General features: G+C 34.4%; 3 protein-coding genes across 6 annotated transcripts in view; 1 reads left to right on the top strand and 2 right to left on the bottom strand.

Annotated features, from left to right (window-relative positions):
• Window positions 1–443: 443 nt before the first annotated feature.
• On the bottom strand, window positions 444–11,045 carry LOC148611585 (uncharacterized). 2 transcript variants are annotated; one of them, XM_088592287.1, is made up of 7 exons: window positions 10,893–11,045; window positions 9,962–10,348; window positions 7,310–7,406; window positions 5,759–5,982; window positions 4,838–4,942; window positions 4,202–4,438; window positions 444–3,657 (listed from the first exon to the last, which is right to left on the bottom strand). In XM_088592287.1, the coding sequence occupies exons 2-7, from the start codon at window positions 10,343–10,345 to the stop codon at window positions 3,613–3,615; spliced, it is 1,092 nt and encodes a 363-aa protein (XP_088448413.1). In that variant the 5' UTR covers window positions 10,346–10,348; window positions 10,893–11,045; the 3' UTR covers window positions 444–3,612. The 2 variants fall into 2 exon arrangements, with proteins under 2 accessions (XP_088448413.1, XP_088448414.1); XM_088592288.1 differs by having other exon boundaries at window positions 9,962–10,401; window positions 10,893–10,996.
• Window positions 11,046–11,361: 316 nt separating this feature from the next.
• LOC148611584 (uncharacterized) lies at window positions 11,362–25,809 on the top strand. 2 transcript variants are annotated; one of them, XM_088592284.1, is made up of 2 exons: window positions 11,362–11,639; window positions 22,250–25,809. In XM_088592284.1, exon 2 carries the CDS (start codon window positions 22,261–22,263, stop codon window positions 24,586–24,588), a length of 2,328 nt encoding a protein of 775 aa, XP_088448410.1. In that variant the 5' UTR covers window positions 11,362–11,639; window positions 22,250–22,260; the 3' UTR covers window positions 24,589–25,809. The 2 variants fall into 2 exon arrangements, with proteins under 2 accessions (XP_088448410.1, XP_088448409.1); XM_088592283.1 differs by lacking the exon at window positions 11,362–11,639 and adding an exon at window positions 20,017–21,010 and having other exon boundaries at window positions 22,250–25,808.
• The window catches only part of LOC148611582 (zinc finger CCCH-type with G patch domain-containing protein-like), a 29,955-nt gene continuing 19,738 nt past the window's right edge, over window positions 17,178–27,394 (bottom strand). For both annotated transcript variants that reach the window (XM_088592286.1, XM_088592285.1), the window contains exons 11-13: window positions 19,792–19,916; window positions 19,249–19,331; window positions 17,178–18,246 (exon numbers count right to left, since the gene is read on the bottom strand). In XM_088592286.1, the coding sequence (XP_088448412.1) occupies window positions 18,108–18,246; window positions 19,249–19,331; window positions 19,792–19,916 (347 nt within the window). In that variant the 3' untranslated portion in view covers window positions 17,178–18,107. The remainder of the gene's footprint in view (window positions 18,247–19,248; window positions 19,332–19,791; window positions 19,917–27,394) is intronic.

Raw genomic sequence — 27,394 nt, 5'->3', positions numbered from 1 at the left:
ATTCTCAAGGAATTATATACATTTAATAAAAAGAAAAATGAAAAAAAAAACAAACCGATCATAATCTAAGGCAAAGTTGATAGTATTGGTAATTTTTTTATTTTTCAGTTCTACTCAGCATAATTTTTATATTTATAAGTCTTTTAATATGACGTACTGGGGGTACCTGAGGTCAGAATCCTCCTTTTATGTTGGAAAATTTTGTTACATTCATGCAAAATTTGGGTAAATGAGCTAATAATAGACTGGATCCCCCTTTTCAAATTTTCTAGATCCGCCCATGTATATACATTGTTCATTATATTATAAAGATGTCCATCTATTAAATAAATGAGACCAGAACATGAATAACTTTTTTTACTTAGTCACATTTGTATACAGATTTTAAACTCACGAGTAAGATGTAGGTAGGGAGCACACCTCCCCCAAATTAAGAAGCTATGTAGGTTTTCATTACCCTTTTATTTAACAAATAGCAATACATTATGTAATACAAAAATGAACTTCCCTTCATACATAATATTAGCGTAATTATAAAACATATCTGCTTGATCTTTTGAAAAGCTAAACTGCTTTTTGAAAATATATGACGGGGTTGGCATGCATTATATTTTTTTTTCAAAATTAGGCCTTTAATAAATTGTTAGTATTGTTTGTTTCCCCAATCTCTTCAGACTTAGCAAAAACGTTGGAAGTTTAGAAAAAAACTCTTAAAAAAGTAGGTCATATACTATGATATTTTATTCATTTCCGATTCTTATATCAGAGCAAAAAAATACGTAGGGACAAAATTAAACAATTTCCCAACCAATGTCTAATGGCTTGGTAGGCGGGAGATTAGGGAAACAATAAATAGTAAAAATAAAAACGAATATCCACTGTAAAGAACTTTACATACCACTACATTATGCATGCATATAAATGACCTTTAACGTCTATAAAAACACAGAATTTGTGAAGTGTAAGTGTTGAACGGTTTAAACACAACTGTCTAATCGACTATCGGACAAATTGTGAAATATACGTATAAATGTCTAAAACATTCAACATCGCCAAAAGATAGTAAAATTGATAATAAGTACATTTATTTTCGGAAATCTTTTTCCAGTATTTGATTGATGACACGTGCATGCATACTCAAGCAATGTTAGAGGTTGTATAGCAAGCTTTTTTCCGACCTGGTGCCATGGAGGAACGGAATCTCTTACATTGTAGGAGTAGTGCATGCAAGCAGTCGATAGAATGGATTTGATGTTTTTGGTCTTAAATTCGTTTTGAAATTAATGAAGACAGTTGTTTAAGATCAACAGTGTCGTTACAAATAAAATTAAAATTGAAGAAAAAATATTTTCTGAATATGAAAATTAAATAAATAGTGGCGGATCCAGAGAGGGGATGCAGGGGGTTAGCACCCACTTTTTATTGGAAATTTTTCATTTTCATGTGAAAAATTGACAAAAAATGGCAAAAAAAGTCATAGCACACCCTTTTTCTCAGGGACACCGGCACCCCTCCTTTTCAAAGTGTCTGGATCCGCCCCTGCATAACGCCACAAATTTCAACAACAAAGTGCAGCAGCATTCTGAATATGCCAGTCGGTAGATAGGTACTGAATAACTTGAACGGTTTATTTTTCATGTTTCTTTAAAGTGAAAGCGTGTGTACTGAACACAGGGGCTTGATACCTCTATCAAATATGCAGCCCGACTGGTATATAAACAAGAAGTTCCGTCCTCGCGAGACTCGCAAGAGAAGTCAATGACGTTAAAAAAAACCTTAGTACTAGTCCGGATGCATATTTGACAGTAGGAGCAAACCCATGTGTTCTGAAGAAATTAAATATCTGTTGTCCGAATTATATTAACATCGTTTGGTGTTGTTGAACTTTTTTTACATTGTTCCATCTATCCAATATGCGGCCCAGTCAATTATATATTAGTCTGACTGCGTATTTGCAAATGGAACAAGCACCCGTGTGTATACTTAATACAATCAAATTAAGGCGACAACAATTTGATTTTCTGGGGGAGGGTATGGATTTTTTTATTACAGTTTGTTAACTTTTTTTTTTGGAAAAAAGGAATTTATCTTCACCCATGTGGAAATGAAATTGTTTATATTACTTCCTTTTTTACCAGCTTTAACCATATATTTGAAGAAAAAATGTGTTCGACTTTCAGGGAAAACAAGACGAAAAAGGATTGCACAGAAAAAAATCCACAGCCCTCCAGAAAATCAAATAGCTACTTAAAAACATATTGTGCAAAAGTCACAACATCATACATGTAATACACAGTATAAATACAACACTTATATTTAAATTAAATATCTATCAAAAGCAATAACAACTAAAATCAACAAAAGCAAATGTGGGAACTAAACAGAGTGGAGAGAACTCCAAAATAAATTGCTACGTAAGACGCAGCTTGATACGACCGCAGAGGTAGAATCCTTAGAAGTTGGGGACAAGTGTGGTCACAGTCAACATTGAAACTTGATCCAGCTCTTTATTTGTATTGCGACTGAATGTTTGGACATGATTCTGGCCAGAATGAACATGAAAAAGAATATTAAAACATGCAGTTAGACTTCAAAAAATAAATGACTGAAAGTAAGTTCAGGAAATGCTTACATCTGACCTCTTTTAAACCCTTAATTCCTATAAAGGTGAAGAGCCATGACATTATATCGACTAAAACTTCTCTTTATGGTAGTGATTCCAGTGGCCAATTTCATAGAGATTCACATACTTTAACTCAAGCAACTGTCCAGATCCCCACAAAAAAATAAAAAATGAAATGTACAGATTCTCCTTCAGCCTCGTGGGGATTACAAGATTTCTCCATTCGAGATATAGTTACTTATTTTCAGATTTCTACATATGAGCTTCAGCGAGTGGGATAAAACTAAAATTTAACTATCAGAAGTGGAGAAATCTTGTAATCCTCGAGAGCACTGGAGGAAAATCAGTTTCTCCCATGAAATCTGTTGAAAACTCGGAAATGTAAAATGGTAGAAAAACTCTCACCGTCCGGTGGTTAAAAAGTGACGTGGATTTTTAACCACCAGCTTAGAATGGGAGAAAATAATAACAACCCCTTCTTGGATCGGTAATCACCTAAATTCGAAATTAACCCAAACGCTTACACGACAGACATGCAACGGCAACAGAGCCATACCATTATACGAACTCAAAAAAATAAAGTCCTATACAATCAACCCTCAACCCTCATCAAAGTAATCAGCCTACACGTGTTATTTGAGCATTACTTATAGCCATAAAGAATGTTTGTACGGGTGTGTGTGTGTAAGGGGGATCGTGCACCAAGAATGTAATTTGTTGTATTTTTTTTTCAAATCATCACAGATTATCCACACAAAAAAACCAAGTGATTGTTTTTGGTGTCATTTTTTCTTTCCATCTTAAAACGTGAATTGTAACCAATTGTATCGTGTATGACAAATTTATTATTTCATTTTCTTATACCTTCTATATGAAGGAACACTCCGAGAATCCTTTCGAAAAAAGTTATAATTTGCTGATCTGATTTAAACAATTTACATTAACACAACCTTTCAACTTGAAAAAAGGATTCTGGAAGGTATATTTCATCAAGTTTTGATATTTACTCTACAAACAGGACATACTGCTTTACTCTGAAAAGGAAGTAAATTATGAGATCAGTCTATAGAACAAAAAAGTTAAAAATATTTTTGTTTTTGAAGTTAAGTGTATTTCAATTTGTCTAGATTGTGTAATACTTTTACTTCCTTAATGTTGTAACTATCAGCATTTTTTTTATTGAAGTGTGTCTGCCTATCTTCTCAGCAGATCTCTAATCGCTTCCTGATTGACTAGGTCCCGGTACTAAGTATACATACAAGCTCTCCCAGACAATGCTAGATGTAAAACTTTCATAAGGCATCACAAATCCGCGATATTGTTTCAGATGTACGGCAGTACTGACTTGCATAAAGAGGCGGGGTTTAGTGGTCAGTATGGCAGAGGTGTTTTAGCTTTGGAATAGTGAGCATACATTCTGTACAGGAAATGTTAAAATTTCGCATAAGATTCATAGAACTTAAATTGATTTTTTTCTGTATCGGAGTCCAGGCTACGCTTCCTGATATATTAAGACTCGAGTCTCATGACCTTGAATAAAACACCAACTATAAATAAGAAACAAAAGTTTACCCTTACCTTAATCCATTGGTCTATACATGACTTGTGATATGAATGGAAACATGGCAATGTTTTGATATTTTCACCATCTGTATAGTTACATAAACATATGCTACACGTAGTTTTATCACTTTTAAGAGTTTGGTTAAGATCCGGTTTTGACTTAAATTTATGATGAGGGATTCTATGTATCTGATCTTTGGTTAGGCCTTTCTGACCAACATCCCCATTTCTCTCTTGGAGTTCCCATAATGCCTGGAAGTGAAGTAAACATGCATTATCTTTTCATCAGACGACATATTCCCAACATCATTCATGTCACCGACATCGGAGTATTTTGATAGGCGCGAGTGCGTTGAGTTCCAAGAATTGTTTCAACTCTTCATTTTGTTCATTGGCGATGTCAATTTCGATTTGCACTCGACAATATGTTAAAACAAATGTACCTTTGGTGCCATACTATAAATACACTCATGACCACTCATGCTAGAAACAGTATATCCTACTAGTATATGCTTACAAATGCACATTCCATTCTATGTGTATTTATTTATGTGATTTACCCATATAAAGTATCTGAATTCGAATTTTAATTTTGGAATTTAAGTATGCCATTTCATGTATAAAATTAGGCTGTAACAGGTAAACATGTACCTCATAATCATCGAAGTCAATGTCATCATCCCGTCTTTGATAGTTCATTATAAGGTTTCCAAACTGACCATGTAGATTTCTCCTTAATGCATGAATTATATTTCCCTGAAGTAGAAATAGAACTGCGTTAAATAAAAAATCAAAACATGTAGTTGTTTTGTTTTGTTTTAGTGCTGGTATGACGGAGTTTTTTTTCGCAAACATTGTCATTTGACGGACAAAACACCAAATTAACTAGGTTTATTTACATTCCGGTTGGAACAAAAACATTGTCTATCAAGGCACAGACCATTTTATCCTATGGGAGGGCTAAGATTAGATGTCAGATAATATTTTTCGCGCAAGCACAAATTTATTACTCAAAGTTATTTTTATTTAACTGGATTTGGTACTGTGACGTTAGTAAGTCGATTGGTCCACATTTTGTTTAAAATAAGAAAAAAATAAGAAAACGTATCTTAAAAACGAACCAAAACTTAATTTTTGGATTTGACTCAATTAAAATTCATTTATATATAAGGAATGCTTTTATTTTTTAACAGGTTATACTTAATAACCTGGTTTGGGCCAGTTTACACATTTTATAAACCGCAAAGTGTAAACTGTCGCAATCCAGGTTATTTTCGTATAACCTGTTCAAAAATTTAATTGAAAACCTGCCTTTTTAAGTAACGGGAAAAATATATGGATCTAATCATTGTTTTTATGTATTCAATGGGTGAGTACAAAATTTTCCCTCCAAAATATGGAACATTTATTCCTCGCTAATAAAATGGTCGGTGCCTAAGAATTTCATCTTATTTATTTGAATTTCAAGAGGTGGATATTGTTTCGTTTCGGAAGTTTGGTTGTTTCTGCCCAGTTTTTAAGATCTATTGGTTGTTATCTCAACTTTTTTCATAAAGAAAACCGAATACGAACAGCTCTACCACCATCTGTGTGGTTATTGTGTCTTCTTTCCGCTGGATGAATTCCTGGTTGATCACCATATCCGCGAAACTGTCCCGGTAGAGGTAGGTCGTCGACATCTGGAGTAGAAGGTGGCGACTCGTCAGCAATGCCGGGAATATTAAGGTTTCCCGCCATCCGTAGGTTGGTTGGTCTTCGTCTTGGTCTCGGAAGAATTGACTCCTCTCCATCTGCGTCTGAATCAAAGGAGAAAGGAAACATTTTTTTTTTAATTTTGATTTTTTTTTTGCCTCGACTCCAAATATAATGCTCTCCAAATCCATGGAATTAAACCACAAGCAATAACAAAAATGAAAATTTGTTCAATGATAAAGTGCTGTAAATGTTTAGAGATTAGTGGATCCCACGGGAAAGTAATAAGAATAGTTGTACTTTTGTTTTCTTCGGTATATTTAGTAGTTTATTCAAGTGCATAATGCCTGTGCTCATAGAACAAAATGTAGTAAAATAGTAAAATCAGGTCATATACTCGAAGTTGGTCATCCACATTTTTTCCCATGATAACCAAGGATCAGCGGACCACGGCAAAGCCATTCAAATATACGACCGCAAATATTTGCTAGAGATAGTGTATTAGCTATTATTTTTGAAAACGCAAATTTGCGATGAACCATTATCATTATCAAGTGAGGGTCTAAAATGACCACAAAGATGATATTTCCATCATTTGTTTATTTAAGAAATGCAGAATAAAAATGTTAGCTTTATCTGAAATTCAGAAGTGTGTTCTTTTAAAAGCAACACATAACGTTGATTTACGCAGTTTTTCAATCCCTACAAGAGGTGCATCTTTAATGACGCCTGGACATACTCGGTACTGCAGTATGTTCATTATAATACTTTCGGCTAATTTTTCAGTACATTTTGAGTCAACTAGAATTGACTTTGACATTGAACCAAGGCAGTCAAATCCACATGTCTGAAATTCGAAAAATAAAACAGAAATTCCCGTCGATATGCACATCTCCATGTTGTGTTAGAGCGCTAGAAAATTTCAAGAAAAAGAATTAAGATTATATGAGGAGTTATGGACTAAATGTGGGACATCAAACTGAAATAAGGCTGAGTCCATACCGATATCTTTCACAAGCCTTCTCGAAAATTTTACTCCTCACAATAATAATAATGCACATCTCTATATAAAGTGGGCTAACACTACATGAAATTTCATGAGAATACAGCAAATAATAAAGAAGAAATTGCGGACTTATGTCAGACAGTAAGTTGACAAAATACAATTTTTCACCAAAGTTGTTAAAACCTAAATTCCTAAAAAGTTTGCAAATTTCCATACAATTTCAATTCACTCCATTAAGTTTCACAAGAATCTAGCAAGTAATATAGATAGGGCTGCAGAAACAGTATAATATCATACAACCAGAAGTATACACGCGATAATATATACCCTCGTCCGAACTTAATTTACAGCAGATATAAGTACTATGTAAATCTTAAGTTTTCATGCCTTTGTAAAGATGGAAAATCCATGACACACTAGCATACCTATATCCTGCTCCACAAAAATACCAGGTCCATACACGTCGAGACCAGGTTGAGGTACTATCATAGAAGGACCACGGACTGATCTGCTAAAATTCATCTAAAATGTTTTAAAAAAGTAAGGTTTGTCAAAACCAAATCTATATTTTTTATCGTTGAACACACGATTGCATTTATTGTCACTTGTGAGTAAATTGTCGTCACAATTTTTTATATACCAACAGAAAATTTTCCTTTTTCGTTACTTTAGGCTCATATATCAGCCAAAATAATACCCAAAATATGACTAAGGCCCCTGTTCTATCTTCATTTAAACCAGCAAGCAATAGTTCGTCGTCATAATTATATGCACGTAAATTAGTAAATATAATACATATATTGACAACATGGTCTATATAAAAACTGAGCAAGTAATGAGCAAGATGTCATTTTTTCTCTTTTTGAATGAATTAGGTATATACGCTTGTCCAATAATAACGGCAATGTAATTTTACCTTTCGTTTATATATTTTGTATTTCAGTATATTTAAAACCTATATATTTTATAAAAAAAATAAAGTCAATTAAGTCAAAGTCAAAGACAATGTTATTTCATTAAAGAGAAAAACAGGTTTATTTACCAAAACAGCTATTCAAAATATAGATTTGTACGCTAAAATTTTTTCTTTGTTAAATTAAAAACCTAGTAAAACTTATAAACTCTCAGATTTCTTGTTTTTTCATGTTTTTGTTTTCTTTATACATTGAATGATAATTCTGATTTAAATAAATATTTATTAGATAAAGATAAAGGTAGCAATGTAAACAAAATTTTATACAGGGTCTGACGTTAATAGGACAGTCCAAGTAGAAGTTAAATCATACTTGCTCGAAGAACAACTAAATTTTATGTGTTTCTCAACAAGCATTACAATTTGGGCAAGTTGAGATTGCATTAATTTGCCCCGATTGGACAAGGTTCACAAAACGTTAATATATCAAATCCTACGAGACAATAAGTATCACACAAACATCCTATAATCAGTATTAATTTGAATTGAGTCGGCATAATATTTAGTAAAGGTGACTGAGACCGAACTCAACTTGTTTAGAAGGTCATACTTGCAGAACAATTTATGGTTGTAAGGGTTACAGCACAAACCAAGGGTAGTGATATAGACCGTTAAAACTTATATTGCCCCAGCCGTAGGCGAAGGGCAATATCAGGTTTCTGGTCCATATCACAACCCAAGAGCAGTCCGTATTTTGTGATGTACCCCAACATCATTTACTATTTTGTTTATTGCATGCAAAACCCAACAATTAGTATGTCAAAACAACGTGTCAAAGTCACCGATGCGTTAACGACCTTTATACATGGACTAACTCAACAATAAGTAGTGGTCAGAATTGTTTGTGTTGACCGGTTACAATACTTTGGATTCCTAAATATCAGCTGATCAACGTTAAATCAATAATGTTAGAATTTATTGCTGAGCTTCGAGTGCAAAATTTAATCCTCTCCCAACCCATGGAATTAAACCATAAGCAATAACAACCATGGAAATCGGTCCAATATCATAAAGTGCCCTAAACTTTTAGAAATTACTGGTTCCCACGGAAAATTAATAAAAATTGTTGTACTTTTGTTTTCTTCGTGATATTTAGTTGTTTGTTTAAATGAAGAATGGTTGTGCCCACAGAATTGAGTTACATTCTCAAAAGAATTAACCACTCAAACGTACAAATATATAATATTTCTCCCTGCTAAATTTCACTTACGACAAGGAACCGGGAATTTAGAGCCCAATATAAAAACAAAAAAAAATAACTTACCAAACAAAAATTCCAACAAATTGAGTATGCATAACTCCCATAATTTTCATGTGCCACATTTTCAAAAATAACATAGAAAAAAGAGAAATTTCGAAAAAGAGAATTGGGGGTGACTGGCCTAAGGAGGACCCTGTAAAGACCCTGTAATCAACAGAACTTTTCGAGCATAGGGGGCAGCCCAGACCACAGGGGCTTGCTCGATCCCACTATCAAATATGCAGCCCGACTAGTATATAAAGGTCTCAGTATCCTATTAATTTTCCCATAGACTTCTATAGTGAAGTGCATATTTTTAGGATTTAAAAAAAAATATATGTAAATTGATTCAATAAAACTTTTACTTATGCAGCATTTCTAAGGACATGTGAAAAAATAATTTCCCGCAAAGAAAATAGGGTGAGTCCACGAAGATCGGACAGAAAAGTAGTCTTGAACTATAAATAGCCATTTCCCTACTTTCACTTTCGTTTTGCACTCATCAAACCAACCTTTTCAGTGGAACATTTTTATGTTATTATGTTAGATTTTCTTTTAAAAAAGTTCTTCACCTTACAGTGTGATGTTTGCTCTATTTTATAAGTCATTACTCATATCTTTTGACAAAACATTAGTTTGTAGAGAGGCAAAAAGAAAATGCACTATATTTTTATAGCATCCATGTTTCGACCTACACCCGCTCAGGGATATGCAATACGATACTGGTACCAAAACACGAATGCTAGTAGGCTGCATTTTTTGATAGTGGGAGCAAGCCCCTGTGCCCAGACCCCGCCATTTGATCCACCTATGGAATACAACGATAATTCCGATAATCAATAAAACTTAATCAATAATACCTACATTTTCATTACGCCGCCCGCGATTGTTTCTGTGCATCCCACCCAAAGCTTCACTTATATTGGGCACCCTACCACCAGACTTTCTATGATTTCTCATCTCCTCATTCTCTAGTTCTCTTGCTACAGTTGCGTCGTGCTGTTCTTGCTCAAACAATTCTTGTTCGTACATTTGCATTGCAATTCTTTCATTGTCTGCATCATCGACATCCAGTGGTTCAGCAGTCATAACTTCCATTCTCTGTAAGCGGAGTGCCAATTCCGCATCAGGATTTCCTGAAATACTGCTCGTTAATGGTCGTTCTGCAGCCTCGTATGCCTTTGTGGTTAATTCACTTTGTAGGAGTTGAGTTGCCAAGTCTCGATCGTTACATGCTGCAGACGCCATTCGCTAAATTAAGTTCAGCATGTTATTAATTCTGCATATATATACATTTTTAAAATCTAGAAATTAAAAAAAGACATAAGAAAAATAACAACACAAGAAATTTTCAAGTTTGAGTGCTAAGGAAGACAGTATATAGCACGGCCACTTTGGGTAGTGATTCAAATTAAAACTGATAGAATATTTCACAGACTTGTAAAAACGGTGGATACGAGGCATTTAATATGAAAGAAAGTATAAACATCCATTCAAGGTCTTGACTACTTGAGAAACATGTAGGCCCAACATATAGTCCTTTGAATGTTGTTATCCATTTATTTATCATGGTTTTTTACTTTTACTTTGCGTACTACATAGTGCACATAAATAGAGGTTGAATCATAACAGCCATAATTAGGCCACCTTAGTTTCGTTATGATAAAAAATCCTCTCATTTTATGAGTTTTTAGAGACTTAAAATAATCGACACTTCCATAATTTTATATACATGTTTTTTTTTCAACCGACAAAGGTTATTCATAACGAAATCTTAATTCAATGGCCAACGTACCTCAAATGAAAGTCCAACTGTTCAACATGTTGTTGTTAAAGAGTAACGGAAGTTCAGATTCGCGGTAATTTATTTCCTAGTACGTATTACTACATTACTAACGATCGATCTATTTATAGATATTCTAGATGAATCTTTTTAAGTGAAAGTCATTTCGTTTCAACTTTTCAAAAATATTTTGCTGTATATATAATACGATAGTAAATACCATTCCAGAAGCAAGGCTATGTTAAATTTATCCACAGCTGTATTCTAGTTTAACTTATTTCAAAATATTTATGATGAGTACATTAACACTATGTCAACGGGAAAATAAAAAAAAAAAAGATGCCTAAGGCAAAAGAAAGGTAAAAGCTTTTCAAAAAATCCAATTAGATTGCGCTTCATGAAATGACCTGCTGGGACTTTAATTTAAAATTTAATGCTGCGTACAGAAATTCACACAGTAATTAAGCCATATGCTATGTCACGCGCATCCATTGCACGTATTTCCTTGTCTCTTCGGTACTCATTTATTTTTTTTTTATTTCAGATAAACAGCTAGGTAGAAAAAAAACTCTTTATCCTTGGGTCCCAGGGTACCGGGGTCAAAGTAATTGAGCGGACTATCATATATTGCGGATGACAAGTCTCTTCCATGGCGTCACAGCTGAGTTTTGTCATTACAGGGCAAGCTCCGAACAACGTCTAGTTAGGAATGAAAGAGCTGCGCGGAGCTTGATTATACTGGAGGAACGTTAATTAGCGGTAGGTAGAAAAGGATCTGTTTAGCTCAGGGCGTTTTCCTTTTGCGCAAAATTGTAGGCCTTTTGCGCCACAACTCTTTCACGCCAGTACTACTTTTGCGCCAGTTAATTACTTATCGATTTTCATAGTTAAATTGCGCCAATAAATTAATGATTAATTTCCCCCAGAATACAAGTAAATTTACATTTGTGCTATATTAGATGCGTGGTTATGTGGGTTCATTTTTTAAATCTCTTTATAATTGGTTGTTCATCTTATAATTTAAATCAATCTAAATGATTGCATTACAAAGTTACATCCGTAAACCAGTGAATGACCTTTTTTTTAATCAGCTATGGGATATGTGAGCGACAGACGGACCAACGAGCAATCCTTTATCCATTATAAAATAAGAGAACAATTAAACCATTTACATATATGTTATCCAGTTATTTCTCCTTTCTTTTTGTTAATTTTGAATTTTAAAGTTGAAATTTGAAAAACAAATGATTACAATCAAATTAAAATGAAAATAAAAAAATTATAATAAATTATTTAAATTTGGTTTTTATTCTAAATACATTTTTAAATATATATGTATTTTTTATGTTTCTTTTCCTTAATTCATTTCTAATTAATTTTCTTTATTTTATGATCGTTTTACTTTAGATTTTTACTTCTTTGATATTTAATTTCCGTATTTGTATTTGGCGCAAAAAGTAGTCTTTTTTCTTGCGGAAAAGGACTACACGAGAAAAAAAATTTGGCGCAATTTAACTACGATTTTATATCCATTTGGCCCAAAAAGACGGTGCTCTTAGCTCATTAACTTATATAGAAGAAAAAAATACTGTGGGCTAATAAGCTTACACTTACCTGAGATGACATTGATGCTGATGATGTTTGTCTTCGGTTTAACCATTTGTGGACCTTAAATTCGTTGATGTAGAGTTCCTGCATGGATGCCGAAAATGTTGTAGACGTTGAAACCGACTTACAAAAATATAGGTTCTGCTCAGGATTAGCGTCATCCTCAATGCCTTGAGCGACTGACAGAAATGATAACTTTAGTTTTATGTCAGTTGAATAGCATTTAACGCTGGGTCTGATGGTTGGTACGTGGTGGAAAACTAGCTGGCACCATCGTCGAGAAGAATTGTTGCCCAGATGAATGTGAGGATAAGATGGTAGGCATTTATATTCACAAAGCCACCTTATTTCTCTTTTTTTTTCGCAGTTGCAGAAGTGGGTTGTATTCAGAAATGATTCGACCACTGTATCCATATACTACGATCGAGCAAAAAAACTGCTTAAGGTTTGTGTTGCTCCCGTTTCAAAAATGAACATTAAATTAATTTATTCGACACGTCTGTGTTCAAACGCGACGTTCATCCTCTGGGCACCAACCAGACTCGGTCTTGAATTGCGATTGTAAGCATCTTACTGTTGGTGTGAACGTTACGCTCAAATCTATCCTGGATCTTGAAGCCAACGCTTGAATCTCGCCACTCAGACTGGAAAAATCAAGGAAACCAGGAGCGATGAAAAAGGACATAATCCTAGATAAGGAAAATAGACACACACAACAAAAATATCGTGAAATAAATAACACGCTTAATGAAACCAAAGTAAATAAACAACCCGGACTCCACTAAAAACTGTTACCAGGTGCACGAGTAGGATACGTTTTCTCTGCTTATCTAAAAACACCCACCGAGTTGCTCACAGAATGTCACGCCCGGGTAGGTGAAAGAGGAAAGAAAAACTATGATAAGGCGAACAAATCGGTTCTCATGGTGCAGAAGGATATACCGTGATTCACGAGTTCAGGATATTTACAGTGATGACATTAATCGTGTAGCAACATAACCCTGTTCCAGAAGCCTAATTGAAAGAAGTTTAGCGCGGTACAAAGTCCACGTAATTTCGGCAAGCTATGACATAACATACGAGTCATGATATGAAAACTCAGTATGCAGGTGCTGCAGGGATGTTATCACAAATGACAGGAAAAAATAATCAAGGGAAAGATGTCGATATGAAACGAAAAGTCATCGATCGCGCTTGACGTATAGAAGTATTGTTTAAAAAAGGCGCAGCAAAATGTGGACAACATTGTTTATGTAAGTAACGCGAATTTCCACGAATGCTTAATAAAAGAACTTAAGAATCAAAGAAAATTTGGTTATTACATACAAACGCAGTACGTTCGACAAGGATGAAATCAAAGCTAACCTATAAGCCTTAATGGCCTCGTTGAAAATTTCTACAAATGTGAAGTTTGATGATTTACCATCTTTGTATTGGAATCCAAAACTATAAAACAATACAACCATAGGTACATAGCAGGATCATTTACTTGTTCAACAAATTGGGTGCCTGTACAACTGACTAAAATTTTGTCCGCAATGAAGGAAGGACAACACAAATCCTGAGAAACTGTTTACTTACGCAGTGATATTAATCATATGCGGATGCTTAAAAACTCGAAATATCTTAATCTTTAATCTCGCTCTTTTGCTGAAATTCGTTCAATTAAACCGTTTGACTTTTCGACGTTATATACTACCTTGCTTACGTTTAATTTGAAAACCCGTATAAAAGAAACAATCGACACAAGAAAGAAAATTCTTATAAATTTGTTGTTTTAGGCTACGATTCCAGATATTTGATTACTACAGAACAAAAAGACAAAAGCTACTATACCGAGCAACAGGTGACCAGTATGCTACAGTTTCTCCTTGACAACATATTGCCACTTTTGAGGGGAACTTTTTCAGCAAGTTATCGTCATTCCAATTAGCACTAATTGTTCCCCTTTCATAGTCGATCTCGGAGTTTCTTCAAAATGCTAGAACCCATATTTTCACATATCGATATATTGCTGATGTTCTCTTTATTAAAAATCCTTAATTTGGAGAACATATTCGGCTTATTCATCAACTAACTAGAAACAGACTACTGATACAGCTTTCCCGTGTCATATTTAGACCTTAACCTCGAATTCGACGACAGTAGTCATCTAAGTACGAAAAATATGACAAACGTGACGATTTTAATTTTAAAAAAAACACGTTTTTCCCATTCATGTGCAGTAATGTACCAGTTTCCCTGTGTAAGGTGTTTATTGTTCTGTTATATTCCTCAATTGTTATGGTACGTCAGGAGCTAGTAGCTTAATCATTGGGTAGTTTCATGGAAGAGGTGAAAAAAAGGTGAAAATAATAATTCCCTTTCGAATAATTTTTCTCGCAATTTTTAATTCCTAATTTCGCCAAAACTACGCTGACTTTTTGTATCGCGCTAGAACTCTAACAAATAAGCTTTTGGAACAGGGTTATGTTGCTACAAGATTGAAGTCATCACTACAGAAGTTTTCTGGTCTTTATCATGAACTCGTGGATCGTTATAGTGTATCCATCTGCACCATGAAAACTGATTTATTCAACGGGTCATAGTTTTGTCTACTTCGGACTTGACTTTTTATGAGCAACTCGGCGGGTGTTTCTAGAAAAACAGAGGACGCTTACCCTATCGGTGCACCTGGTCCATGCTCCCAGTTTTTAGTGGAGTCCGAGTTGCTCATTTGCTTTTGTTACTTTGTATGTATCATTTTGGTTATTTTATGTTCCTTGCTGAGTGTTTGTTTTCCATGTCTGGTCTTTGTCCCTGGATTACATTCTTTTGATTACTGCTATAACCTTGGTTCACTTGATTACTCTTTCGAACATACTGGTGGCGATGTGATGATTGTTTTTAAGGTTTTCCATCTTCTTCCCGGAAAATGAAACTGATGGTTTTAAACAGATCTACTATTCCCTTACACACGAGCGGTACAAGATCATCGTGGGAAAAGCAGTACCATCATTTTTACGAAATGCTTTTGTTCCAACAAATGACTCTTTGCGGGGTAAAGGAACAAGTGAAAGACAAATCGTGGGTCTCAATGCTAATACCAAATCTGCTGTTTAATTGGAAGCCAATTATCGGCTGGTTTTCGTGAACCTGATACCCCTGAATACATTCACTGAATCTTGAACGTTGTTCATTGCTGCAAGTTTCTGATTTCCATGCTCTTTGTGTTCACTAGTCAGATTATTAGATACTTTTAAGCAGTCCGCCGAGTTCGGTGAGAAAATAATTTTCGTCTTATTTCATTGAGAAGCTGATGTACTTCTCTTTCGACTTAAGACCCACCCAGCATTTCTTTTTGTAAGTCTCAGCTTAAAATCGTGACCAAGCAAGCTACGAAAATCAATTAGAAGCATTGTTAACATTTGATTACACTGAATTTTCATGTATAGCTGATCATGATAGCGAACCGGTCAAATATTCACTACAGATGTGACAGTCGTCATACTTTTCTAAATCCGAAATGGTCATAGATTCGTTTTTTTCTTGTTTTTTTTTTAATTATACTCAAGTTACTGCATTCCAGCACGAACTATATGACGAACTTTTCCCCTCTGCTCCACATGTACTTTCTACTCAATTGCCTACTGCATTTTGTATTGTAATAAGTGTAAGATAACTTTCATAATCGCGATCAGACAGTTGGGTGGATGTATATGGGGTAGATTCATGTTTCTGATCATTTGTATTGAACATTGGAAGATCATTCCATTTGATTAAATTGTCTATGGCTTGTAAGATAACTGAGAATTGAAAGCCATCAAATTTATAATTTGTGGTCTACTTTCAACTTGGTTTAGCTCGATTAGATGATTTTTAAGCAAAACTCGTCGTAGCGTTAGATTGATGAGATCGTCCATTAAAAGCATTAGGTGTCATTGTTTTTAATATTAACAATAATTTTCGCGGGCAATATTTAACTAGGTGGAGGAATTTACGACGATTATTTCATAAGTTTGTATTTTTGGTTTCAAAGGTTGGATCGAGAACTTGTCTTCAGACCCCCTTCCCAGCTCCCATATGGTTGAACGTCTTATCCTTAATCTTCTCGATCATTAGATAATCATTTTCAACGATGTGAAACTTTTTCGTCTTTAATGAATAAACCCATCACCTGTTTATCTTCAAACATCATGTTTTGCTATGATAGTCTCCATTTCTTTTTTATAAAATGAAATTGACTTAGCTACATTGACTAAATGCATGGAGACATTCAGCACAACGGTCATACGCCGGATTTTGTTACTCTTTACCAAGTATTGAAAGCACTAACTTGATAAAATATTCAGCTCAGTCACAATGTTTGTAAGCACAAAATCATCAAAACCAATTGTTCGTTGATTGATTACCATATCGAGGTACAGTTGTATTACGTCTTTGTCAAAGTTGGATATATTTTTGGGTAAAAACAATTTTTTTGTGAATAGGCAGAATCAATTTAATTTACTGAGAACCCCCCCCACCCTCATTGTTTTTTCTATATTCCTTCCATTGCAAAGAGAAACTATGATCAATCCTTCCATTCCCGACTCCGAATCCACTTCTGGTAAGACCTAACGCTTTACCATAAACCACATTGCCGTAGATACGTAATCTGTTTATTTTTTTTCATCCCTATAAAAATGTTTTAAAGAAATTTATCCAATGTCTGTAATCAATTATACCTTTATTCCTTCAAATAATATTTGAAAATTATGACAACAACCACGTTCAATTGACGAACAGTTTAAGACATAACAGATTTCATAACCATGATCATAAATCTAGTTCACAGGGCATAAATTACATAAATATAATACAGAAGTAATTGTGTGCATTAGTAAATGCGATTTTGTACTTTTTGTAAGAGAAATCAAGGGAACCAAGATTCTAGCGGAAAAGTGGTAACCCAAAAAGTGAAACCCAGACACAAAAACCCGATATGGAAAACAGTCACACACGACAAAGAATATAACATACCCTCCCCCCCAAAAAAAAACAAAACAAAACAAAACAAAACAAAACAAAAAAAAACATATACAAAGTAACAAAAGTAAACGAGCACCTCGGACTCCACTAAAAACTGGGAGCATAGACTAGGTGCACTTTATTTCAACTCAATTTTACCATAGTTGTTTTCTGTCATTCTATCCCTCACATGTCTGATCAACGTACATACTAATAGTCTTACGTGAATACGAAGTGTAGACAAAGGAATTAGTGACATTGTACAAACACTTCTTATAACACAAATCATACTATGAAGGTCACAAGTTTCACAAAATCAAAGTTAGGGCTGATTATTTGTTGTCCGTTTTTACTCTGCGTGTGAATCTGCTCACTCCAATCCTTCATTCAAAGGTCAAACTACGTTATACCTTATAGCGGGTTAATTTGGCAGGTGTATAATTCGCAGCAAGAAGAAATACAAAATTTTGTCTTTTCTAATTTCGGCGGATGATAAGTGGTGCACCTAGCTCAGAGCCCGTATTTGGAGGAATTTATTTTGGGTTAGACAGGCCACTGAAATAGGCCAAGATTAACACCTTGCTAAATTTATATGCTGTACGGTTATCTGTAGCTATTCTCATGAAATAATCAGAACACTGTCAATTTCTTGTGGTTAGATCGTTTTGTTTGATGGCTTTGCATGGTCTGTTCTGACAATCTTAACTTCTGTAAATAGTCTTCCTTGGCTGCTATTTTCTGTCTTACTACATTAGCCATGCCTTTGTCTCTGTAATATAAAGAAACATCAGACCGACTAATGATGAAATGTGAATAAGCATGTAACATGTTCTATAAAAAAATAAAGTTGGCTTTGATATTCGAGCTAGTAGGGTGGATAACCTTACCCGTATTTTTTAAAAGCTTCTTTTAAAGAATTGAAACATCTACCTCGTTTTCTCACATTCAATTTAAAAGCTAACATCTGTATACGTTTCAACAGAAATCGTTTAACAAGTTAAAGGACTGGCACTCGGAAACGGGGCTGGATGGGATGATTCCAATATACTCAAAGGACTAGCACTCGGAAATGGGGATGGATGGGATGATTCCATTATACTCAAAGGACTAGCACTCGGAAATGGGGAAGGATGGGATGATTCCATTATATTCAAACGACTGGCACTCGGAAATGGGGATGGATGGGATGATTCCATTATACTCAAAGGACTGGCACTCGGGAATGGGGATGGATTGGATGATTCCATTATACTCAAAACGTTTCGTATGTTGGAGAGTTAATTAATCACTACTCAAACACAAATCTTGATAATGCCCTTGTAAATAAAAAGTATCTATAACAAAGGTGACTAAACTACTTATGATTCCTTCTAAAAGTTTAACAGGTCAATTATGCCACAAATTATGATAATAGGACAAAAAAAATAGAAAGATCATATTCTAGACTTGACAGAATATGTGTGGACTAATACGCCTTTGTTATTAAAGAATTTTATTTAATATATAATTCCATGATGCAAAAGTTCTTCCATGTAATGGATGAAAAGATATAAGAACTGATTGGGTTATTTTTATAATACCAAGTTTGTATATCAAAGTTTACTAGCACACAACAGGCAACATTTTTTTTCTAAAAGGAAAAGAAATCAAATCAAAATCAGTGACCTCAGTGTACTGAGTGAAAAATCTTGAACTTGACTACACAAAGAAATATTATGAATTTGTACCATCAATCCTCAGAAGATGTCGTTCAATAACATGACAAGCTTACCTGTTTTCATTTCTAGTTAATGATTGCTTTAATCTGGCTATCTCTTTTTCTACATTTTTCATTTCTTCATGAGTTTTGAAAAGCTGAAATAATCGAAGCCATAAAATGTAATAACGTAAACAAAACAAAGGGTTGAACAGCAAATTATGATATTAATTGCAAGCAACAAGATAGGAAACCGTGGTAAATTCAATACATGAGCCTCCTAAAGTAAGATCACCGTCATATGTTGGTCTATTTAACAAATAAATATTGAATGCTATTTCATCTTTAAATGTTTTAGTACACAAATAAAGGTAATATATTTGTGAGCAAGATAAATGGGACACACAATGAGTGCTTATAAGGCCCACAAATGTGCTGAAACAATTAAAGATACTTAATTGCAAAATGTGAAGCCGGATGAACGAGAAACTAGTGATAAACAGATTAAATGCACGATAGTCATTAAACCCATCTGCTCATGTTTTCCCTGCGATTTCATCCACCTTCACCAAGCAGACTGAACATCAAGCGCCAAATACTTGAATGAATGTATATTACCTGAACATTGATATTTCTATCACTACGTTTCTGTAGTTCGTTTTCTGATATTTCTTTGGCGGGTTTAGTTTGTTTCTTGTGGTTTACATGGACGTGGTGGTCTGGTATCAACTCCTTTAGATCACCTGTAAAAACAAGACAATATGATGACACATGCCGCGATCTAGCTTTGTTTACAAAATAATAATAAATGCTTGTCCGTTTATTAAATGTATATGATATCTACTAACAGTGAAACAAATCATGATAGGAAATGGTCAAAAGACATGTTAAGTTTTTTTTTCTAATTTTCCAGTAAAGATTACAATTCAGATTTTTTAAACAGGAATCAATCTCAAAGTTTCGTACATAGAAACATCCCACGTGGGAATACTGGTGATCTTCTAGTAAGTATAATAGAAACAGAATATTCTATACTCCATTGTCAGAGAGAGGGGATAAAATGAGATGGTCAGCAAAATATTCAAAAGAAACAAAGACATCATGTATTCATAGCCTGCAAAAAAGAAAACAATTCAACCAACGCTTTTTCATTAAAGCTTTAAGTGAATTTCTCCAAATGCAATAAAGTGTGATTTAAAGTTTCAAATCTCGGTTTTTGCTATACTTATTTATCAGTGGATTGTGTAATATTGTAAACAGGAACTTGTTTTGAATGCAGTTTAAATTTGCAAGTGCGACGTTTAAAAATAAGGCAACAGTTTTAAAAATCAATTATTTTCAACTTAGTAAGAAACAACTTTAACAAAATGAATTTACAAGCTCCTTCAAACTCTTCAATAATTATTAATTTTTCACTCGATGCGTGATAAAACTGAGTATCACAAACGGTAAGATGAAATTGATTTTTGTTAACAAGAGATTTGAAGCATTTCACGGTTCTCGGTGGATTCAATTGACTTATCCAGGACGACAAACGCAGCATGGTCATCAATTACGACATCCAGGTGACCTTTTGTGAACTGAGCTTTATGCTAATAAAAGAATATATAAGGTAGACGTAGTAGAGGTCCCAACGTCATTAAAGGAATAATTTGAATCCATTATGAAAAAGTCTGCGATATTAGTGAGGGAAAGTAGACAAGGAAAGAATTTGTAAGCAAGATCTAATTCCTGATTATAAATATTGTATTGATCATCAATATTATTCTTGTCGGAACAGTGTTCCTTGGAATGTGACGTTAATGCATCGATACTGGAGAATTTTTATGCTTTAAAGGTGAGTACTTGCAAACATTTATCAATTATAAGGAATGCATTTTCTCATCATAGGTTGCAATTGCACTGATCATGCACTTATTTTCTTGTAATATTAAAATTTGAATATTCAGCACGATGCTAACACTGACATGCACCACTGATTTGATTGAATATGCATTTAATGTCAAATAAGTCGATACAGACCTCGGCAACTTCCGGTTTTTTGGTGAAATATTTATCTGCGGTCTGTGATGTGAAATAAGATCCACAAATAACTATATTACGAAGTTAAACATTCACGCTAAGTATGAGAATTTGCTATTGTCTTTTTTTTAAATAAAAAGCCGACAAATAGGCAACCTTATGAGGACTCCTTGAAAATATTGTTTATTTCTGCATGTTGGTATGATGTCCAAGAAAAACTAAAAATGGTTTGTTCCTTTCTTGTTTTAAAATATCAACATAAAGGAAGGGTACATCGGACGTCTACGTGTAATTAATACAACTTAATGGAGATTAATATTTGTATGAATCTTTCAATTATTTCACGCAGTGCAATCCACATTCGAACTTTCACTACGTTCACTTCCATAAAAGACGTCCTTTGATGTGACTGGTTACCAAGTCTTCGTGAATTTGTTCAATTTCGGATTGGTTTTTGTTTTTTGTTTTTTTAGGGAGGTTATTATTACTTATCACTGAACAAGCGATTTTTTTTCAATTAAACTTAACTAAAAAAAGTAGCATCTGTATCTAATATGTGTTTGGATGCAAATCGATGGAAAATTAAAGGGTGGTTACAAAAAAAAACAAAGTCATTAGAATAAATACAACCGAAATAGTGAAATAAAATGTCTCGCCAGACATAAATACACGTTATTACATAATTCAGAATTAATGCAGTGGGCTGATCTAGACATGATCGATAGACGATAAACCAACTTGTAGAGTTTATTTTTGGAAAATGTCCATATAACTGTTCAGCGACTACGGAATCGATATACCGCAAACACATATTCCCTCACTGCATAGGAAATATATTCTAAATACTTCTAAATTTATAGATACATTGCATCCCATAGGAAGTGATACAAATTTAGGTGGAATTTATACAGCAAAACCGACATGTAACATAAAAGGTTATTGTATTACTTGGTTTGCTATTCTTGTATCAAAAAAAGAAGCAACATACATTTTTGATATTGATATAAGATGTACACAAACGTACTCCAGCTCTGAATAAATATTTCAATTTCAGATAAATCAACGATGGCGTCAAATACAAAAAGACAAATTCCTGAATTGTTAGCATCAATGGGAGAGAGCGGGATTGCTTCACAGTATTTGCCTTTATCACACTCCATCTGCTGTAAACTCTGCCTAAGTATATTCAATAATGCAAAAGTTCTTCCGTGCCTCCACAGTTTTTGCCTTTCTTGCCTTCAAATATATGTGCGAAAATCTCCTAGAAACCTGAAGGACCGTAAATTATTATGTCCAACATGCCAAGAATATTTCAGATTACCTGGAACCGGTATAAAGGGTTTACTCAACAACACAATAATTGAACATTCAATCGAAAGCAACGTGCCTACATTAGCTCTTCGTCGGAAACAAGAGCCTTTGTTTCCAGGACTATATACTGAATCAGACAAAAGTTATGAAGTCGTCGTCAAAAGACAAGATCCGAACAAAGTAAACCATGAACAGATCAATGGAAAATCAGATGAGAATCAAGAGTGGCAAAATTTTATGCAATTACAAAAATCAACTGAAACAGACGTTGATGAATTAGAATTGACCGAAAACAAAACATCTGTGAACATTTCTGAGGCCTTAAAGGGGCTATCTGATGAGGAAAGATTAGAAAGATTGACCAACAGTTTGAAAAATACTTTCAGCTTTTCTCAAGCACTGCAAGATCACGAAGTAAGGCTAGAGAGCCAAGTAAGGGCACTGAGGACTCCGTCCTCATCTTCTGAATATTCATTCACCCAAAGGGACTTTTTACAGGAGCAATTATCTAGTCTACAAACAGAAGCAATGAATATCATTTACCGCCTAGATAGTATAAAGTCGTCTGGTGATACATGGGAAAGATGTCGCTCTCATGTAGAACATCAGATCCATACCAAAGTTGATCAGATAATTACTATGGTACGACAAGCAGAACGACAACTTTTAAACAAAATCGACTCGTATTCTGAAAACAATGCACCAGTTAATCCAGTGATAGAAGGGAAACAGAAACTTCAGTATCTACTGAAGAACATTCTTGGTGTTATTGATTTCGTAAGACTTATTTTAACCTACGGCTCGGGTAGAGATATAGAGGTCTTTGAACAGTTGGTTCTTGACAGATGTGATAATCTGTTTAGTCAAGTCATTTCTATAGAAAAAACTGAACTGGCATTCTCAAACACCCACGTAGACGAAGAGGAAATTGAAAAGATGATTGGATACTTGACGTTCAGTACATCATCCGAGGATATTTGGAGGTATAGGGATAATGAAAGCATGGTTTCTTCTGAGTCTGTATTTACGGACGGGAAACAAGATCTGTCATCAACTCCAGTGAGAACAATACCACCAAGTTTCTCAAGGGAGTTTCAAGAAACAATGGATCAACTAGCAGAAAGTGAATGTGGCCGGTCATTCACGCCAGATTCGTTGCTTGACGATGAAACTGAACAACCACGTCTGACTGTGGACCAATTAATACATAAATTTTCAACAGAGTTTGGGATGCGTTATAATGAAATTGTAGCAAGTGATAGCAGTTCTAGATCAACTCCAATGACCAGTAGCCTTACATCTGAGAACCCCTATCCCTCTCCAATACCTGAAGAAACAAATGGCAATGGAATTGCAGAAATCGATCTCCAACAATTGCAAACGCGATACAGGCCAAGAAGTCATAAGCGAAGGCACACAGTAAGTGACGTGCAACAAGATTTAGCTCATGCTCGTATAGACCTTTCCGACAACAGATACAGAGGATTAGTAAGAAGCAGAAAAATATCAACTCCAGATATTATGGCAACATCTGCTGGAGAAAGGCCTTTATCAAATGACATTGAACAAACGAAACGTATGTTAGCGTTGTGTAAGAGACAACTGCTTGAAGCAAAAAGTATGGGTGTTTACAACCCGAAAGGGCCTTCAACTCAAACATCGTCTGCAGGAACCCCAGAAAACAGGATGTCAAGGTCGGCTTCTCTATCACGTGATAATTCACCAATGGCTGATCGACTATCTCGGTCATGTTTGTCACAAGACTATCTGTCCAGATCGCTAACGGATCAGAAATTGTCACAGTCTACTTCTTTGTCACGTGAACACTCACCAATGGCTGAACGCATGTCTCGGCCAACGATGTCACATGATAACTTGAATAGATCTTTAAAAGACCAAAGATTGTCGCAGTCCGATGACCAGCATTTGTTACAGCCAGCTGGTCACCGGAAGTCACAGTCCATAGATCATGGGTTATTGCAGTCATCACTCAGCAGTTTGTCACACGATAATGTTCATAAGATATCACAAGACTACGTTCAGCAGATTCGAAATCGCCTTGGAATGGATAAGCCACTCTAGAATCACAAATAATTCAATAAAACAGCCAACCACAGAATAAAATGAGCAAATGAAACAGAACTTCAACTATAATATGCATGATGTTTGCATCAAACAGATAAAAAAAATAAACATAGATGAAAGTAAAGATCATTAAATTAGGTACCATCATGTACCTGTATTTAATTGCAGGTCTATGGTGCCATGACATGTTCAAAACATTTACAATATTTTAAGTTACATAATAAGATAATATTATAAGTGTGTAAGCCCTGCAACACACTGTACTTAGTAACAGTTAGCAACTATTAGTACAATGCAGATAAATAATACAAATTCTTTTTGACATGAAAATTTACCAAACTTTGAAAACAATTAATGTTGACAAAATTTGGACTTTTTGATTAAAATATTTTAGCCAGGCAGTTGTTATATGAACTTTTTGTACTGAAGTTTTGAGTCACAGACATAAAACACAGTAGCATTAACTAGTCTATCATCCTGTCACACTGTCAAAGAGATGGATTAAAAATGTATTGCATCTTGAACATGAAGGAACACATTAAGGATTGTGAAAAACATTTTTTATTCACTTTTTCAACTATTTCAACAAAACTGACTGTAACTTTTTGCATTTCCCGAATAAAAACCTTCCGGAAGTGCAGCATGATATGATCGCAGTGGTCAAACCCTGAATAGATAGGACAAGTCTGGACTTACAATTCATTATGGACACAACAAATGGTTTAGATACTATAGCCCACACAATTTTAAATTCAATTAAAATTAAATCAGACCAAAAATTTTTAAAAAAGTTTATTTTTTTAGTTGCAGTCCCTTTGACCCCCTTAAAACTAACACCGTAAGAGATAATTGAAATCAGATTGAATAACACAGGCATGGATTTTAATGAAGAATCCAATTATAAAAATTTCGAAATCGGACCAAAATGTTTGGGGTGTGGCCCCTTTGACCCAAGTAAATCAAAAACCATAAGAGATATCTGAAATCTGATTAAAAAGGCAGACCAGGATATATATATTAGGAATTCTATAATAAAAAAGTTCAAAATTTGACCAAAAAAAAATAAAAAACATGAGGCTCTCAAGAGCCTGAATCATTCACCTGGTTTAATAGCTTCAACCCCTAACAAAAGGTTAACAGGCACCTCAATCACTCACCTTGTTAAAGTTTGTTTTTCAAGGGCATTAAATTTAACAAGGAATTGTCCAACAATTTTGACTCGAGAAGACTTTGGTGGGACTTATCATAAGGATCATTTCAGTGATTGTAATTTTCTTTCTATCTACTATAGTTTTCAAGAAATTTGCTGAAAACTGTAAAAAAAAAATGTCATGTTTCATCTTTCAAGGGCAATAACTCTTAAAAGGAGTCCCCTGACAACTTTCATCCTGTGAGACTTTTGTGACCTTATATTAAGGATCATTTCAGCAAGTGAACAAAATTCACTAAACCAAATGGTTTTGGAGATATAATATGTGAAAAACTAATGTCTGACCACTATGTTCTATTTTCAGTAATGGCAGCAATGTTTTTCCACGGATCAAAGATTCCTATGTCAGTTCTATGGAACATTCATACAAAGTTTGGTTCCAATTGGTCTGGTAGTGTCAGAGAAGACTTTTGATGGAAATAACATTAAAAGTAGCAAAAAATCACCAAAAAAGGGCAATAACTTCAACATAACTTAAAAGATTAAAACGAAAATTTGACTCAAGTAGATCTCATCATGCTAAACACTTTTATCCTGTCAGAATTTGGCTACAACTAACGGGTTTGGAGATATATGTGAAAAACTATTGTATGATCCCTATGTTCTATTTTTAGTAAGTAATGGCAGCCATGTTGTTTGACAAATCAAAAATCCCCAAACTAGTTCTATGCAGGAAACCCCAAGGAACATTCATACAAAGTTTGGTTCAAGTTGGTCAAATAGTGTCAGAGAAGAAAATTTTTGAATGAAATAACATTAAAAGTAACAAAAAAACTCAAAAAAGAGCAATAACTCCATTATGACTAAAAAAAAATTGACCAATGTAGATCTTATCATGCTGAACACTTTTACCCCATGTCAGAATTTGGCTAAACCTAATGGTTTTGGAGATGGTATGCGAAAAACTACTGTCTGACCCCTATATTCTATTTTTATCAATGGCAGCCATGTTTTTCAACGGATCAAAAATCTCCACATCAGTCCTATGCAAGATACTTTAAGGAACATTCATAACTAGTTTGGTTCCAATTGGTCAAGTAGTGTCAAAGGAAAAGAGTTTTGAAATATTGTAAATGATAATAAGCCATCTGAATTCCACTATATGTTGTTTTTGCTTTGTTTCGTTGGGTTTTTTGGGGGGGAAGAGGGTCCATTCCAAGGCAGTAATTTTTTTCTCAAATATATTTTATTATGATCAAACACAGGCTACACAATTGGACACAGTAAGAAGATATATATCTTACGACAAATACTTTACTTCTATAATATTTTGTTATTTGAGAATATCAACTGGTGCTTTACTGATCAGACTGAAATACACCATTTATGAATGCCATTTTGATTTCGTAAACTGTGACTGTCTGTAAGAACAAAGATAGAGACTTCAAATTGAGATCTCTGAAATATTTCAAAGTTTGTAGACATTTTCCCTAATTTAATGTTTCCTTTTTTATCCTGCAAACATATATGTAATATCTAATAATTATGAGGCAAGTGTTCAAGATTTCGCAATCGGCAAAACAAGGAAGAATACCAAGTGTACATGCTGATGAAGTAATATCCACCAAAATGCCACATCTGGATCTCATACTT

Source organism: Perna viridis, chromosome 7 (assembly GCF_037379345.1).
Source record: "Perna viridis isolate PV_CMFRI_1.1 ecotype Kerala chromosome 7, ASM3737934v1, whole genome shotgun sequence".
Lineage (NCBI taxonomy): Eukaryota > Metazoa > Mollusca > Bivalvia > Mytilida > Mytilidae > Perna > Perna viridis.
This window is presented reverse-complemented; position numbering and strand designations above follow the sequence as displayed.

Bases quoted from the DNA above. Each gene is read 5' to 3' on its own strand.
- LOC148611585 (XM_088592287.1), bottom strand. From the start codon at position 10,345: ATGGCGTCTGCAGCATGTAACGATCGAGACTTGGCAACTCAACTCCTA. The intron at 4,943-5,758 runs GTTCGTATTCGG...TTTCTACTTCAG, and splicing joins ACACAGATGGTGGTAGAGCT to GGAAATATAATTCATGCATT. The intron at 4,439-4,837 runs GTACATGTTTAC...CTTCACTTCCAG, and splicing joins TTGACTTCGATGATTATGAG to GCATTATGGGAACTCCAAGA.
- LOC148611584 (XM_088592284.1), top strand. From the start codon at position 22,261: ATGGCGTCAAATACAAAAAGACAAATTCCTGAATTGTTAGCATCAATG.